General features: G+C 45.7%; 1 protein-coding gene across 1 annotated transcript in view; it reads left to right on the top strand.

The window, feature by feature from the left end:
- Pdss2 (decaprenyl diphosphate synthase subunit 2) overlaps positions 1-18,439 on the top strand; it is a 242,005-nt gene that overhangs the window by 207,791 nt on the left and 15,775 nt on the right. Inside the window, exon 7 of the mRNA XM_051164164.1 lies at positions 1,213-1,245. Within this exon, the coding sequence (XP_051020121.1) occupies positions 1,213-1,245 (33 nt within the window). The remainder of the gene's footprint in view (positions 1-1,212; positions 1,246-18,439) is intronic.

Genomic DNA, 18,439 nt, shown 5'->3' with positions numbered 1-18,439 from the left:
TTTTCAGGATGGATATTATTTTATTGTAGAAAAGATTCCCATGAACAAACAGATACAAATAAAGTATCTGAGCAGAGAATAACCTGGTTTTTAAATATCTTCAAGAATAGACCCATATTATCATTGATACAGTGGATCTCAGTAGTAAACTCAAACTTCTCAGTCTGTTGGAAATCCTAGATCCCTAAAGAGCTCTCGGGAACAGTGGGGGAGGGGGAAGATGGCTCAGCGGTTAGAGCATTGGCTGCTCTTACAGACAAACCAGGCTTGATTTCCAGCACGCACATGGGGGTCCACACCATCTTAAGTTAAGTCCTAGGGGATCCAACATTCTCTGGAAGGGTACCAGGGATGCATGTGGTACACAGACACATGCTGAGGCAAAACTGCCATACGTATAAACAGTTCAAGAACAGACTGAAGATTCTGAGTTGTTTTTTTTTTTTGTTTTTTTTTTTTGAAACAAGTTTGACCATATATACAATATCTTTTCTTCTCTTTCCCCAACTCTCCAGTTATCTCTATGTGTGTCTGCTGTATGCACATACATACATGCGTGTGATATGTGCATGTGTGTTTATGTATGTGTATGAATTTCAAACAAAAGTTGAAAGAACTTCAGGTGTACATCTATGTACAGAAAGAGATATCACTGGCTATATGAATTCATACTGGTTCAATATATGTTAAATAAAAGAAGGGGTGTGGAGGAAAAGAATCGAACTTTATTCTTTTTTAATGTTTCTGTTATTTTTTTAAATGTGTGTATTTGAGGGGAGGTGTGTACATGTGCGTGCTGGTGGCTCCTGAGACTAGAAGCATCAGCTGCCCCGGAGCTGCAGTTCTAGGTGCTTGCAGACTAGCGAACATGGATGCTAGGAACCAAACTTGTATACTCTGGAAGAACAGTGTATGCTCTTAACCACTGAACTGTCTTTCCAGCCCCATGAGTTTTATTCCTTAAGAAGCAGAACACAGTTGGGATACACCTGTAATCCCAGCACTCAGGAGGCAGAGGCAGGTGGATCACTGTGAGTTTGAGGCCAGCCTGGTCTACAAAGCAAGTCCAGGACAGCCAAGGCTACACGTAGAAATCCTGTGTCAAAAACAAAAACAAAAAACAAAAAAGAAGCAAAACACTAGATAATTGCTAAAGGAAACAACAAAAAATAAAACAGAACTAACAAATTAATTTCCTCTTTTCTATTTTAGGCTCAAGAAAAAGGACAGCTCAACTACACTAAGGTGGGTAGATTACATGCATATTAAACAGTTTGGTCACTTTTTATATTTGAAAGGTCAAAAGAGAAACATTGGGGCTCATTGTGGCTGGGCTTGGTGGCACAGACCTTTTTTTTTTTTTTCCCCCAGACAGGTTTTTCTCTGTGTAGCCTTGACTGTTCTGGACTCACTTTGTAGACGAGGCTGGTCTCAAACTCACAGCAATCTGCCTGCCTCTGCCTCCTGCATGCTGGGATTTAAGGCGTGCGCCACCATGTCTGGCTGGTGGCACGAACTTTTAGTCATAGCACTCTGGAGGTAAAAGCAGTCATATCTCTCTAAGTTGAGGCCACCCTAATCTACAGAGAAACTGCCAGGCTAACCAGGGCTACATAGTGAGACCCTGTCTAAATCAATCAATCAACCAATAAGTAAGTAAATAAATAAAATGGATTTGCTTGCCAGCACCCACATCATGGCTCACAGCCATCTGTAACTCCAGCCCCAGAGAATCCAGCACCCTCTTACATACATAGTACACAAACATACATGCCACCAAAACACCTACACACATAAAAAATAATATATAAAGTTTTTAATTTAAATAAACAAGTTAAAAAGAAGCATGAAAGATTGACATTAGCAGATAAAAATAAGATTCATTCAACAATGTGTGTATTTATTCTATACAGTGTGTTAGATACTAGGAATAAAATGCTGAGGCCCAGCAAGATGCGTCAGCAGGTAAAGATGCTCACTGCCAAGCAGCTCGCAGCTAAGCCTGATGACCCGAGTCAGCTCCCCAGAGACCACAGGGTAGAAGGCAAGAAGCGCCTCTTGAAAGATGGAGGACATCATGTGGTTAGAGGAAGCAGGTGTCTTCTAACACATCACATGGGTGGGGGTAGGCAGCTGCCTTCACAGCCTCGCCTAGTCCTGACTGTACCCTAACGGTTCACCTCCAAAAAACATCAGCATATATATCAACTGAGGAGCTGAGTTGCCAGCACATGGACTCCCGGGGGCACATTCAAACCACAGCAACAGCAAAGCGTCTACAGCAGGAGCCTCTATGAGCACAACTTCCCACACAACCTGAGGGCCTTGTGAAAGCTCACACAACAGAGCACGCCATTACGATGTGGTAGAAAGGCTCTGATCAGGCTCACACGTAAGGCTTGTATTTTCCAGCCTCTAGAACTATGAGCCATTATGAGCATTATGTAAGTCATAAAGTCACTGGCAAACTGTGGTCCTCCCTTCCGCGCCCCCCCCCAACCTGGGGTCATTGGCCAGTGACCACAAGGACAAAGGGTTCAGAAGTGACAGATGGGGCTCAGACAGCCATGAGTACAACAGACAAGACTTCCAGGATCAGCTTCAGAGAAGCAGCTGATTTTATTGCTTTAGGGACGAGGTATATAAAGGTTCTTAGGAGGGCAGGGCATGATGGCGCACACCTTTAGTCCCAGCACTCAGGGAGGCAGAGGCAGGCTGAGCTCTGTGAGTTCAAGCCCAGCCTGGTCTACACAGTAAGTCTAGGATGGCCAGTGGTATTGCACAGAGAAACCCTGTCTCGGAAAATAAATAAATAAATAAATAAATAAATGTTCTTAGGATTCTTAGGACTCCTGTGTTGAGTCATGTAGCTCTGTGCAGGGTCATCCTCCAAGCAAGATCATGTACCTAGAGGCTCTCCAGATAAGGTCAGGCAGAGAAGAGGAAGCCCTACCGAGGAAGGCTGTCCTCCATTTTGCACAATCTGGACATGGCTGACTGCGGCCTTCATAGCCAAGCCATTCAACAGCAAGCATATTGTTAAGAGCAGGCAGTGGCTGGGGCAGGGGTTCAGCAGGGCAGAGACTTGCTGTGAAATTAAGAGGACCCAAGTCCAAATCATCAGCACCTATGGGGAAGCCGGGCGTGGCTGTGTATCCTACCCTCTTACAGAGAGAGCTGGGCAGGCCAGACATGGTGTTTGACAGCCTCCTGGGTGATTTTTACTTACTTACCTCCTTGGTTAAAACTGGCTGCGGTAAGCACTAGAGCAGCCGATTGTGACCCAGCACTTGGAAGGAGAGGCAGAAGCATATCAGGAATTTGAGGCTAACACTTCATAAGGCCCCATCTCAAAAAAAAAAAAAAATTGAATTTTAAAAACATTTGGCCCAGTCAGGTAACTCAGTGGGTAAAAATGTTTGTCTTGCAAGTCTGAAAACCTGAGTTCAGTCCCCGGACTACACAGTGGAAGGAGTGAGAGACACTTCCCAAAATTTGTCCTCCGACCTTCACATGTGTATGCACACAGACCATCACATCATTCACCTACACACAATTATAATCAATAGAAGATTTTTTAATTTTCAGTTAAGAGGGTACAACGATGATATTCAGCATACACACACACACACACATGCATGCTACATTCAGTATAATTAAAATAGATATGGATCTGTAACTCAGGAGAGGGCTTACTGGGCATGTGCAGTGTCCTGGGTTCTTTTCCCAGTGCCACATGAACCCAAGCATGGTGTGGCACATGCCTGCAATCCCAGCTCTTGGCATGTGGAAGCAGAGGACCATGAGTTTTCAGAATCATCTTGGGCTACTACATAATGAGCTCGAGGCCAGCCTGGGGTACATAAGAGCTTGCCTCAAGAATTTTTTTTAATTAAATTAGAAGTAAAATTGTATGGGGTATAGTGAGGCATGCCTTTGATCCCAGCATTTGGGAGGCAAAGGCAGACTGATCTCTATGAGTTCAAGGCCTGCCTGGTCTACATAGTGAGTTCCAGGACAGCCAGGGCTATGTAGAGAGATCTTATCTCATGAAAAAAAAAAAAAAAAAAAGCACTAAAACTGTGCGAGACTGGAGGGTGGGCTCAGTAGTCAAGAGCACTTGTTGCTCTTGCAAAGGACTTGAGTTTGATAACCAGCACCCACATGGCAGCCCTGTCTGTAACTAGTCCCAGGGGACCTGAAGCCCTCTTCTGACCTTCAGGGCCACCAGGAATGCACAATGCATACATACATCCACATGCAATAAAAATCTTATTTTCAGAAACTTTTGAATAAATAATTGAATAGCCCTGTGGCACACTATATCTTGGCACAGTGTGGCCTGTGGACACATTTAGGAATGGAACCTTTTGCAGGTGAGTGGCGAAAGGAGCTTGCCAGCCATCTGACTTGTGTGACAGTCAGGGCGTCTGGAGGGTGAGCACAGCTTACCACGGAGAACGTAGGAAGGAGTCTGTGCCCAGCAGCTCTGCTCCCTTCGGGACAACCGAAGTATCTCAGTTTTCTGGGGCTGAGTGGCCTTTGCACTCCCCTGGTAGCCCAGAGGCACACATCTGTGCCTCCATGCTTTGCTCCAACTCATGTTCTTGCTCTGTCACACCAGCCTCCGCCTCCTCTAAGAAGACCAGCCAAGAGCTAGTTTCCATATGTGACTCATCAATGGCATGTGTCTTAGCTCCCTCTTGTCATGTCCTGAGTGTAAGGCTGAGCCTCCTCATGGCTCTAGACATGTCTTCTTGGGCCTTCCCCCATCAGCAGCCCTGTTTAGCACCTCTGGTTTTATTATTTCATGGCTTTGCTTCTTAGAGCTGTTTCAAGTTCACAGCAAGGTTGAGTGTAAGGATTGAGTTCCCAAATAACCCTTGACTTCACCTCGAAGCCATCCACTTGTTAAAAGTTCTCAGCGAGCCTCCGTTGCTAAGGCACTCTACCCAGGGCCCGTGGTTCTCAGCAGCATCTAGCTCAGGCTTGGTGGTGTACCTTGGTCCACTTTACTGATTCTGTCCTGTTGCTGGCACTGCCACCCTATCAGAAGTCAACCATGTGAGAAACTGCACCCACATTACTGTGTTCTATTACCAGATCATACCAGTTTTAAATCCCACACTTTGTCATACCCTGCCTCTTCCCTGCGATGGTCCCTTTGCCTGGCCCATATCTCTTCAGCTGAGCCTCTGAAAAGCCTGCCACCTGGTTTCCCTGACTCTCTCGTCACCGTTGACCCATTGCCAGGTAGAACATTTAAACCTCCAGTGCCACGGTTTCAGTCTGCTGCTTCAAACCCCTGCTATTTCCACGTTGTCTGCAAGGCAGTCAGAGCCTGCTGGGCTGGCATTTGGGGCTTGTGGAACCCCACCTCTGCACCTTCGCCTTTTGTCCCCCAGTGCCACCAGATAACTTCTGCATACTGTTTCAGTTCTCTATGTCTTTTTTGTTTTATACTGTTTTGTTCCTGGGCATTGCACACTAGGCAAGCACTCTACCACTTAGCTCTATCTCCAGCCCCTCTATTTTATTTTATTTTATTTTATTTTAGACAGTCTCACTATGACCCTGACTGGCCCTGACCTTGTATTACTAACCCAAGCAGCCCTTGAGCTTGCAATGTTTTTGCCTCTGCCTCCCAAGTAGCAGGGAATCAGGCACACATCTACAGGCCTGACTTAGTTTTCTGTGTCTTGACTCCTGCTGTCTGCTCTACTTGGAAGATATATGGCTCCCCCTTTCTGGCTCCTCTGTCCCTCATATAATGTAAATTTAGGATCATCGCTGGTAGGGAGGCTTCTGCATTTGTGCAGCATATTAGCTTTTTCCCTCAACCTCTTAGGCACTGTACATCCCTCATTTTGTCTTCTCTGATGTTCCACAGTGACCCGTAACAAGAGCATGGACTGTGAGCTCTTTGAGGGCAGGGCCAGTGCTGGTTTTCATTCGGTTTGGGGGTTTGTATGTTTGTTGGTTGGTTGATTAATGTTTGGCCTTTGTAATTGGTGCCTAAAGCTTGGTGCTTAAGACTGAGTGAATGTGGAACCCATAGAGAAAACAGAGGACACTTGCAGTAAGTTGGGAGGGAGTAAATTGCAGGAGAAAGCTGGCTCAGAGCTTCCCATCTCTGGTCAGATGCAGAAGTCAGGGAGCAGCAGCTGTCAGCAGAGCAAAGCAGCTCGAGGATAAAGGACGGGGGGGGGGGGGGGTGGGCAGGAGGGGTCACTGCATGGTGTGGAAAGCAAGTGTGAGTCAGAAGGTAAGGGGGAAATGGCCGCCCAGTACTGACACTTGTCTGTGACCTAAAGACTTTCTAGAATTTCTCATCAAAGAATACTTTGACAGCAGGCGAGATTGCTATTGGAAACTGGGCTAGAGCCAGGCGGTGAATTACAGAAGTTGGTTGCCTGTAATTTCAGCACTTGAGAACTGAGGCAGGAGGGTAGAGGGTTTAGGCCTGAGCTCCCTTTGAGACCCTGTCTCAAAATAGGAAGGAAGGAAGGAGCCCACCTGACCTCACTCACAGGTGCATCCACACCCCTGCCTAGGCTCTCCCAGTGCTTGAGTGTGTGTGCGCTGAGTACCAGTGTGACGTAAGAAGAAGGCTGGAACCCACAATTGGCAGGTCCAGAGTTTCAGAGCACACTGACAGTAGAATACTGCCTATCCCCTGATTGTCGCAGTCACTGTGTTTCTCAGTAGACAGAAAGTCCCACCCTGCCCCCCTCCCCGAAATTCCAGTTATCTTCTGACAATTAAAGGCAAAGCACAGTTGGTCCGGATAGAGTACAGTAATGAACCAGATCTCATAACCCTGACACAAATTTAAGCCCAAGTATTTTGGGGAGAGAAAAGATGATTATGTCCTTCTGTATAGGGCTAGAGATGTTAGCAGGTGTGGCATGTGCAGGGCACTGTGGGGTGGGGGACACAGTCTTGGGGTGTCAAGTCTCGGCCTCCCTGTACTTCTTTGTGGCTCGCTGCTAATGCTCGCTGCTCACTCTAGCCATTGCGGGCAGCATGGCTGGTGGCTTACGGTTCCCCTCATAGGGTTATCGGTAAGACGGTACTTGAAGAACTAAACAGCCATTTCAGAATATTGTGGTGAAATTCATTTGTTTCTGAAATTTTCTTCATTCCTAAGAACCTAATTTTAGCCAAGGGGGGAAAAAGATCAATTTCAGAAAACCATAAACAGTTATTTCAGCTGTCCGTGCTAGCTTTATGCCCATCACTCAAATTCTGTCACTCTGAGGTGAGTGGGGTGGAAGGGAGGCCTGGAAACGATGATGGTTTTAAATTGACTTCCAGGATGCCCTTCACACTCGCCGGCCAAGATACTAAGTCTCTTTTTCTTTTTTGTTTGAGTATGTATTTAGTTTTATAACAGGACTTCACTGTGTAACGCAAACTGACCGAACATTCCTCATCCTCCTGCCTCAGCCTTCCATGTGCCACCACACCTGGCTTTGAGTCGCTTTTTAACTGGGTTCTGGTTACAGTGGATCCTGAATGCTTTATGCTGCTGTGGTATCGTTTTTCTTAAGGTATCAAAACACTCAACAAGCTGACTCTCCCTCCCTCCTTAGGTAGCCAGGCAAGGGAGGCAGTTCGAGAGTGGAAACACTGCTTGCGAGTTGAGTGCAGAACAGGGTTTGTAAGCTGCACCGTACTTAACTAGAAGTAGATCATGACCAAGCAGCTAGAGCCAAGATCTGCGCTTGTACAGTGTTGTGGGACGGTCAGTGACCACCCCGGGGCAGTGACCCTGGGCATGTAAGCTGTCAGACTACTCGGTCCCAAGCACTGCTGAACCTGCTGCGTGCTGGAAGGAAGAGCGCCACCTACCGAACCGCGGGCATTCCCGAGCGTGCGCCAGGACTGGTGCAGAAGTCCCTCAGACCACGCGCATGCGTGGTTTGCTATGGCAACTAATATCCACGTCCAAAAGAAAACGACTATGTTGACTACTCTTGCCTAGAAAAACAGCTACAAGCGTCTGTGTATTTCCCCATCTGGAGCCGAGCGTATGCCTGTAGCTGAGCCTACTGCTCCTTGAAATAAGATGCTGCTGAAAGACCGAGGCAGATGGTATTTTTACCACTTCAGGCAAAACATGGCACCTATGGTTCGACTTTCTACAATTTTAATTTTTTAACATTTTCAAGATGGCTTGTTTAAATATCTCCATCACAGGGACACAGGCTTGTTCCGGATTCCTCTTAAATCAGCGCTTCAGCTACAGGCATTGGCAAGACTCACTCCTCAAAGCCAGACTCTAAAGCACTGTGGCGTCTGCCTTCTGTTCAGCCTTTCCCAAGTGCCTAAGAGTGAGCCTTAGGTGGCCTTTGACGTTCACGCTAATTTAGACACAAAGACTGTAGTTGCTTGGCTCCTTCTGCATGTATCTCAACTTTATTATGCATTTCTTATGATTTGGCCTATGACTCAATACAGAACTTTTTGAAGACGTTTGTTCCTGTTTTTATAATTTGTGTGTGAGAGGTGTGTGACAGTGCAGGCGCGCGCACACGTCTACATGAACCTCAGAGGAGTAAGATCTCCTCTTATTCCTAGGACCTAGGATTGAATTCAGGTTGGCAGGATGGCATTTTAGCCACCGAGCCAGCTCACTGACTGGGTGGTGGTGGTGGTGGTGGTGGTTGTTGTTGTTGTTGTTGTTTTTGTTTTTTGTTATTTTATGTGTGTGCATATTTTACCTGCATGTGCATCTGTCTGGGTTCCACATGTGTGCTTGCTACCCATTGAAGCCAGAAGAGGGTGTCAGATACCCTGGTACTGGAATGGTAGGAGGTTGTGAGCCACCCAATGTGTGTTGGGGACTGAAACTGGGTTTTTTGGAAGAGCAGAATGTATTGGGGGGGGTGCTGAGTCAAGGCTTCTCTGTGCAGCTCTGGCTGCCCTAGACTCACTCTGTAGACCAGGCTAGCCTCGAAACTCAGAGATCCACTAAGGGTGTGTGCCACTACCGCCCAGCACAGAATGCTTTCTTAACTGCTGAGCCATCTCTCCAACCCCCTAGTGTCCTCTTAGGAGACTCACTATAAACACAAAACGGCTCAAGATAAGCACTGGTTGAAGAAAGGTCCTGCAGATATTCTTTTTTATTTTGTTTTTCGAGACAGGGTTTCTCTGTGTAGCCTTGGCTGTCCTGGACTCTTTGTAGACCAGGCTGGCCTCAAACTCACAGAGGATCCATCTGCCTCTGCCTCCAGGCATGCAGCTCCCAGTCACATGTAAGAGCGATCCTGAGATGGTTGTTGGAGCTCATGCTGTCTCCCAAGATTGGTTCCTGGTTCCAGGACTCCTGCCATGCCTCTCAGGAATGAGTGCCTGGCTGTGGCTCCTCTTTTCCCCCATTTAAAGCCCCAGAAGTCTTTGTACAGTTGTTATTATAAGATTAATTTGCATAAAGCACACATTAAAATCTTTAACATTTGCATTCACATGATCACATGTCATCTTTCTATTGTTCATAAATGCTTCAACTATGTTGTTATAAACTGAGAGTCAAATCCTTTTTTTTTTCCCCTTTGAAAACTGAGTATCAAAAAACTTGTAAGTACTATTGCTCTGTTTTTATACACAAAGCCAGACTTGTTCATTTATTTATTTGTGTGCCTATTTATTTATTTCTAACAGACAATTTCTATGACACCCTTTTCAACAACCCTAGCTGGCTGGCCCTGAGAAGTTGTCACGTTGGCACAGTTAGACCCCAGATGTTGCTGTTTTCTTCTCCCTGTCCCCTTTTCTTAGGCAGATGCTGGTTCTCTGTGCTGGGATTTCATATTAACATCTCTTGTAAAACATTGCACACAGCATCACTGCAGGCGCAGAGAGAGGGAGTCTCTCTCTTCTGTAGGCTCTTGAAGATGTTTTACCATCAGCACTTGTGTTTTAATTAGTGATAATTATGGAGACTGCCTGGCTGCATTGACCTTCTCCGTCCTATCTTGCTCCTGACAGACTTGCGGTGCAGGAGATAACGATGTTTATAGCAAACTTTATAAAGAAAAGATTCCAAGTATAAAACCGTATGACACAGATGCAACTGTGTAAAATGTTCTATGCTTAATAAAGCCTGGAAACAGCCGGGTGTAATGGCACATGCCTTTAATTTCAGCACTCAGAGGCAGAAGCAGACAGTTCTTTGTGAGTTCAAGGCCAACCTGGTCTACAAAGTGAGTCGAGGGCAGCCAAGGTACACATTGAAACTTTGTCTCAAAAAAATTAACCAATTAAATGAAAAGAATACTGAAAAGTAGCATGATAAAATATGACTGGAGGCAAGTTTTTTTTGTTTGTTTTTTTCCCCTCCCACAGACAGGGTTTCTCTGTGTAGCCTTGGCTGTCCTGGGCTCGCTTTGTACACCAGGCTGGCCTCAAACTCACATCAGTCCTCCTGCTCTGCCACACGAGTGCTGGGGTTAAGGCATGTACCACCATGCCGGGCTCTGGAGGCAAGTTTTGTTTTTGTTTTTGTTTTTGTTTTTGTTTTTCGAAACAGGGTTTCTCTGTGTAGCCTTGGCCATCCTGGACTCACTTTGTAGACCAGGCTGGTCTCGAACTCACAGCAACCCGCCTGCCTCTGCCTCCCGAGTGCTGGGATTAAAGGCGTGCGCCACCACGCCCGGCTCTGGAGGCAAGTTTTAAAGAAGAAACACATGTACTTTTAAAAGAATTTTATTTTATAATTGTAGGCTCTGGTTTGAATTGGATTTCTTTTTCTTTTCTTTCTTTTTGTTTTTTTCTTTTTTTCTTTTTGGATTTTCAAAACAGGGTTTCTCTGTGTAGCCTTAGCTATCTTGGACTCACTTTGTAGACCAGGCTGGCCTCAAACTCACATCAATCTGCCTGCCTCTGCCTCTGCTGCAACTAAGGGCATGTGCCACCAAGCTCAGTTTAAATTGGATTTTTTTCCTTTAAAATTATGTCCTAAACTGGTGAGAATTGAAAATAAACTGCCTTAAATCTTGTTTCTCATGAAGTAACCAGACTTAACCCTAAGCTTCTAGGGAATTGCTTCTGTGTGTGGCAGAAACCATATTTGGGGAGAGAACTTACTTGTGAGGGTTTTGTTTTGCTGTATTCTTGTGTGTGTGTGTGTGTGTGTGTGTGTGTGTGTGTGTGTGTGTGTGTGTGTTCATGTGAGTGGAGAGGATATCAGATTCCCTGGCAGTTCTGAGCTACCCAACCTGGTTGCTGGGAACCAAATTGAGGTCATCTGCAAAAGCAGTGTGCGTTCTTGACTGCTGTGCCACCCTCCATCCCCTACAGCAGACTTCTGTCCACAGGAGAAGGTGAAAGCTTTTGTTTGGGGCTCAGCCTGTTCTTCCAGAGGACACATTAAATTTCTAGCACCCCTGCTGGGAGTGGTGACTCATGCCTTTAATCCCAGCACTCAGGAGGCAGAGGCAGGCAGATCCCTGTGAGTTCGAGGCCAGCCTGGTCTACAAAGTGAGTCCAGGACAGCCAAGGCTACACAGAGAAACCGTCTCAAAAACAAAACAAAACAAAATGTCAGCACTCCTTTCTGTACCTCTAGTTCTGAGGATCTAATGCCCTTAGGCACCAGGAACACACATGGTACACAGACATGCAGGCAAAACACCCATACACGTATGTTTAAAATGAAAATTTAAATATATTAAAATTTAAAATAGCTGGGCGGTTGCGGTGCACGCCTTTAATCCCAGCACTCGGGAGGCAGAGGCAGGCAGATCACTGTGAGTTTGAGGCTAGCCTGGTCTACAAAGCTGAATCCAGGATAGCCAAGATAACATAGAGAAACGAAAATAAAATAAAATAAATGTATTTATTTTAAAATAAATAAATGTTTTTAAGAAGATTTTGTACCAGCCAGTTCGTGGTGGTGCATGCCTTTAATCCCAGCGCTCAGGAGACAGAGGCAGGCGGATTGCTGTGAGTTCAAGGCCAGCTTGGTCTACAAAGTTAGTCCAGGGCAGCCAAGGCTACACAGAGAACCCCTGTCTCAAAAAGAAGGAGGAGGAGGAGTAGATGATGATTTTGTACCATATGAAACTTACATCAAAAAAATGTGAGGAAGTGGGGCTGGCACAGTGGTGCACGTTTGTCATCCAATGCTTAGCAAGTAGAGACAAGAGGAAGGGAACTCATGGCTAGCCTAGGGTACATGATAACTATGTCAAAAGAATAAAAATATATATTTTCCTCTCTAATACCCAGAGTGGTGTCACACTCCCATGAACTTACTCTGGCGGGAAGGGCAGGAGCAGCGTCACTTTAAGGCTAGCCTGGGCTCCATACCATTATCCTGTCTGTGACAAAGCTTATCTGATCGCACATGAGATAGGCAGTCTCCTAAGGCACTTGTCTGTTCCCATCGCCCTGTAAGGCCTGTGCCTGCCCACCAGCAAGCCACCATTGTGCCTTTCCCTAGGGGTGCTGCTTCACATGTGTCCCCCGGGACTGTCATCTTTGCCGTAGTCATTTATTCCTCTAATTTTTTAATGTCATTTTTAAATTAGATTCTTGTTCTATGGGTATTAGCAATCCCACACACCTCAATGATATCAGCAGATTCATCTATTCCTTTGTGGATCATGAATAAAATTATTAAATGATTTCCATGATAAGCCTCTTTTATGGTATTATGTCCTGTCTCCTCAGTTATTAGCCCAACTTCTGTTGATACTGTTTGAATATTGGCAGATATAAATTGCTCTTATTTTTCTTCAAATATTTCTTGCTGTTCATATTTACCTTATAACGTTTACATAAAGTGCTAATTAGCTCACAGTAATAATAATAATTAGTGAAATGATCCATCCTGTTTATTTTTGGAGATACATTTTTCTCTGTCCTAGAACTTGCTCTGTAGACTAGACTGGCCTTGTACGTGTAATCTCTTGCTCCTGCATCCTTCAGCAAATTGTGCCAGCATCGACCAACTCAACCAGCCCAGCCCATTCTTGTTTGTTTGTTTGTTTGTTGTTCTGGGGTTTTGGTTTTTCCAGACAGGGTTTCTCTGTGTAGCCCTGCCTGTCCTTGACTCGCTTTGTAGACCAGGCTGTCCTGGAACTCACAGAAATCCACCTGCTTCTGCCTCCCCAAGTCCTGGGATTACAAGTATGCATCACTACACCCAGCTGCCCATCCCATCCTTAAATTCTTTTTGTTGTTGTTGTTGTTGTTGTTGTTTGAGCTGTCTCTCCAGCCCCTGGCTTCCATATCTTTTGTTTTCCTTTTAAGATTTATAGTGTATGTATGTTTTGCCTGCATGTTGTGTGTGAACCATATGCATGTGAGGCTCTCAGAGGCCAAAAGAAAAAGACATTGGATCCCCTGGAGCTGGAGATACAGATGGTTGTGAGCCACCACATGGGCACCAGGAGCTGAACCAGTGTCCTCTGCAAGAGCAGCAAGTGCTTTAACTTGTAGGATAGCTCTCCAGCCCCTGGCTTCCATACCATAATTCTTAATGCTTATCTTAAGGCTACAGCACATATTACTGTTGAAGACTAATTCTTGGTTGTAAGCCTGAGTAGTTGGAGAGAGTCTGTATGTTTGTCACGGTACTCTGAAGACTTATGGCCTCACACACAACAGCTCCCCAGTAAATATGCGTTGAATGAATGAGTGGATAAGTAACTGAAGATGCCCCGTGTGTTTGTATGTGCTGCCCTGTTCTAACCCTTAAAGCCTATTAGACTCCTCCTTTGTTCCTTTTTATCTTCTCTCAACTATGTATATATGTATGTATATATATATACATTAAAATATGTTATACATTTATATTTTATACTATATTAAAATTATATATTTATTTTTTATTTTATTTTTTTAGTTTTGAGACAGTCTTACTATGCAGCCCCAGCTGGCCTGAAACTCACTATGTAGACCAGAATCACATGAAACTCAGGCATCAGCCTGTCTCTGCCTCCTTAGTATTATGGGATTAAAGTTATGTGCCACTATGCCCAGCTCCTAAATATGTTTTCATATTTATTAAATATAATATTTTAGTTATTCTTTGAGGATTTCATAGTGCACACAATGGTTATATCTAAATGCCCCTCAACTCCCCCCAACTCCTCTCAGGTCTACCACCCACTCCCCTAGTCCCTAACCCGCCCTCTCAGTGTTATTTCCTGAGTCTTTTGTTTTGTTTTGCCTTGTTTTTCTTTAATAACACACTGGGTCCAATTTATTTTACCAATTTACTTGTACGTGTGGGCTATCCACTGGAGCAGCCTCCTAGGGCCCCATCCTTAAAGAACAGACACATACCCACACACCAACTGTCAGCAGCTCCTCAACTAAAGATGGAGGCGCACGACTGCTCCTCTCCCTCAGTGTGCTGGCATATTGACTAGTCACAGCGTGTCCAGGCAGCCACAGCTGCAGTGAGTTCCTGAGTGCAATGATCTATTGTGTTCAGAAGACACGGTTTCCCTGCAGTTCTCCCTGACCTCTGGCTCTTATACTCTTTCCACCTCCTTTTCCATGAAAGACCCTCCTCCTGGGGGTAAGACAGAGTTGTCCCACTGTGGCCGAGCACTCCATAGACACGGTTTCCCTGCACTTGGACCAGTTGTGACTTTCTGCATTAGCCACCCTCTGTCGCACAGAGAAACTTCTCTCATGAGATCTGAGAGCTGAGTTTACAGGGCAGTATAAAAATATGGTGAACTCGGGGCACGGGGGGGGGGGGGGGGAAGGGGTCTGATCACCTGTTCTAGCTGCCAAATAACGAGACAGAGACCTATAGATTTATTAAACAAGCTTTAAGGCATAGAGCCTGGCAGGCGCTGATCTGTTCTAACCGCTATGTAGCCGGCTACTTTCCAGTGGCATGCCCCGAGCTACTTGCCATGTTGGTCCTGCCTGCACTGCTGCTGCTGCATCAGGTCAGGCCTCATGGCCACGTTCGTTCTTCTCTCCCTACCTGAGACCCCAACAGAAGTCCAGCCTCCCTGTCTTCTCTGGACCAGCTATAGGCCCCTTAGCTTTTTAATTAGCCAATCAGAGACTTGGGGAGCATTCTGAACACAACACTGATACAGGGGATTTTTTCAGTAATCATTACAGCGCTCATGTCCAGACTGCAACCTGATCTCAGTGCACAGAATTCAGCATCTGATTACACAGTGCCCCAGACCAACTCCCAATAGGGCAGTTTGACATTATATCTATCCATTTAGAATAATAATAATAATAATAATAATAATAATAATAATAATAATAATAATAATAATAATAAGTAGTTAACCCCTGGGACCCATTAGCTCTCCAGCCACAGGTCCTTGAGCAGATTTACAGCTCAGGGTATACAGTTCCTCTTGTGGAGAAAAATTTGAATGCAGGCAGAAGGCAGTTAGTTGTCCCAGAAACATCCATGTCTTTACTGCACCCATGGGCGTATCCTACAATACCGTTTCTTACTGTCGTTGACAGTGTTCACAGCTGAGTGAGGCTGTTGATGACTTTTGTCCCGCAGCAACCTCACAGCGCCTTCTGGTGCTACAAAAGCCAGCTAGCAGGAAGGAAGCTCCCTGGTTAATAGCAGCTTGATTTCTCCACAGTCGGTAACCAGAGTCTGTGGTGTCTTCAGCACAGGGTCTCACTGACCATCAGGTTCTGATGGGCAAATATGAGCAGTGGCCATGGACTGTATTGTTTGTTTTGTGGCCTTCAAGATATCCCTGAATAGCAGTTTGAGGGCAGGTATACGACTACTGGCACTGGACTCTGTGTAGTGTAACTCCAGTTAGAGTATGTGTGTGTGTGTGTGTGGTGTGTATGAGAGAGAGAGAGAGAGAGAGAGAGAGAGAGAGAGAGAGAGAGAGAGAGAGATGAAATGGTATTTCAAACATCCTTAGTGTTAGTTATCCATCCTCCACCCCCTCCCTCCCCCCACCTCCCTCCCAGTTATCCCCTTTCTCCTGCACAGCATCCTCTGTGTTGGGCTGCCTCCCTTCCTTGAGATCTCCTGATGCATATGTTTAACCAAATGTTACATCTTCCCTTCCTTGTACGTCTCGGGCTGAAACCGATCTCTAGCTGGAGAGATCTTTAGAATGTTAGTCTGGAACGCTAAATAAGAATGGCCTGCAGGCTAATTCTGTGGGAGAGTGTGCTGCTCTGTGGGATAGCTGCATTCAATTATTCCTCCCAGTTTGTGGCACTAGGAACCACCTGTGCACAGGGAGGGTCTGTGTGTTTTTATGTAGAGGATGGAGCCTTCTGACCCCTAGGAGAGCCTGTTTGGCCCATTAAAATGAGTTTGAAATAGATATAAAGGGAGTACGCTTTCCTCATCTTAAAAACCAGTGGAGAGAAACAGATTTTCTGAAACAGTGAGAGAGAGAAGAAAAAAAAAGAAAGAAAGAAAAGAACAGAGAGGGTCTTCTGTATAGCTTTGAATGTGGTTTTAGAAAGTCAGAAGTCTTTGTCATCGTCAAACTTATACCTTGTTCATATAGTCTGATTTCATACAGAATTAGGGGCTTTTGAGGTGTTACCTGTCTGGTCCCTGAGGAGGCTGTAGTCTGTTTAATTGGTGCATCTGAAGCCATTCCCCCAGTGTTTTCTGCACAGCTCCTTCAAGCCCACTAAGTCCGCCATCTACATCAGAGACTTGATCCTGGGTAATCTGTATAGCAAGGAGGCTGGGCCCCCACCAATTTTTTGACAGTTGCTGAGGTGACAATAGATCTGCAGGATCTGCAAACCCAGCCGGGTGGCATGTATGTCAAGTAGAGACTGGATTAAGGAGAGCCTACGCCTGTCCCTGCAGTCCTTGGCATCCTGGCTCAATGAAGGTCTTGACTGTTCATAAAGCCAGGCTCACCACGAAGGCTGCCTAGCGAACAGCGCAATGGCGCCCCCTGTGGAGGGGCTTCCTACCCTAGTCCTAAGAATGCTAAGCTGGGTCTGGTTCATTCATGATTTCTGTACACCTGTTTAGAAACAACTGTGCCCTCTCTGTGTTTTGTGCTTTTACTAACTCACACACTGTAGTACACATGGTTTGCTCTATGTCTGTCTCAAGACACACTAAGAATTCCTCTTGTGATGTTACAGTCTGCTGACTCCAGCATCCGTGCTTTTCTGCCATGCTACTTCTTGGGTTCTGTAGACATACTACAAAAAGTTGTAAAGCAGCCTTTGGTCTCAGAAGTACCAAGAATGATATGAATTGCTGTCTGATATAGCTAGTTCCAGTCTTAGAAATGCCACTGCCTAATAAATGGATTTATGTTTGTTGAACTAGTGGCATGATTCATGTGACTTTTAAAAAACTAGGAAGCACTCTTCACCCTTCCAGAAAAGTCTTAGAGCATAACCATGAACATCCTCATAGCTGGATGCAGTAGCATGTGCCTGTTGCTCCAGGGCTGCCAGGCTGCAGCAGGAGGATATGAAGCCAAGGCCAGCCAGAGCTGCGCGGTGACACCCAGTCCCCCATTTCCGCCCCTATGATAGCCTCATCACCATCTCCTTGAGCGAGAGAGCTATCCAGATCAACAATATATCCCTAATGCCACTCCAGAGAGAGAGAAAGACGCCCTGCATGTTGTCAAGCAAGATGGATCACTTAGCAGGTAACGTACTGGCCTCACAGGCCTGACACCCTGAGATCAATCCCCAAAACCCATGTAAAGGTGGCAGGAAAGAACAGCCTCCACAACGTTGTCCTCTGACTCCTGCATATGAGCCGTGGTGTGCTCATGTGCGCACGCACGAGAACACAGCCGCATGCACGTGCACACAAACACACACACACATGCAGACACACACACACCTCTCGCATGGGAAGGAGCTGTCAATCCCGCCTGTAAGTATTATTATACTTCCCTGGCCCAGACATGGCACCGCAGTCCATACACATTTCTCCATTGCCCCGTCTGGAATCACGGAAGACATGCTGAGGACCACGTTTGTTTTATTGTCTTTACGCTTTCCTGTTGTGGAAGGCACTTCCTGGTGAAGTCACGTCTTCGGGATGCATGCTACGTTGTCACCAAGCTGGGGCTACAGGATGGTGGGTGTGGCGGTGGTGCTAATGGTGCTCAGGCGTGAGCACTCAGACACTAAAGTGGATAACGGTTTGGAACATGAGCAGGCTATACAACAGCAAAAAGAAAGGGATAAGTAAAATCAACTCAGGTAAAATCCTAGAAACCAAATTGTTCCTCCAACAGCCCCAGCACTGTGTGATGCCTACATGGCATGCATGTTCTTTGCCGTGAAAATACAGTGCAGACCATACCCTGATCCAAAAAAAAAAGATGCGCTGTAGGCAAGAACAGCTTGCCACAGTCTGCAGCCATGACACGTTTTGCTTGTTGAATTTCTATTACAGATTTTATTGAAAATCTCCATGGGCCCAGCTAGGCCGCCTGAATTTCAATGTGTAGAATTA

The sequence above is a fragment of the Acomys russatus genome, chromosome 21 (genome assembly GCF_903995435.1).
Source record: "Acomys russatus chromosome 21, mAcoRus1.1, whole genome shotgun sequence".
NCBI lineage: Eukaryota > Metazoa > Chordata > Mammalia > Rodentia > Muridae > Acomys > Acomys russatus.
The sequence above is the reverse complement of the archived record's forward strand: the minus strand, read 5'-3'. Positions and strand labels throughout refer to the sequence as shown.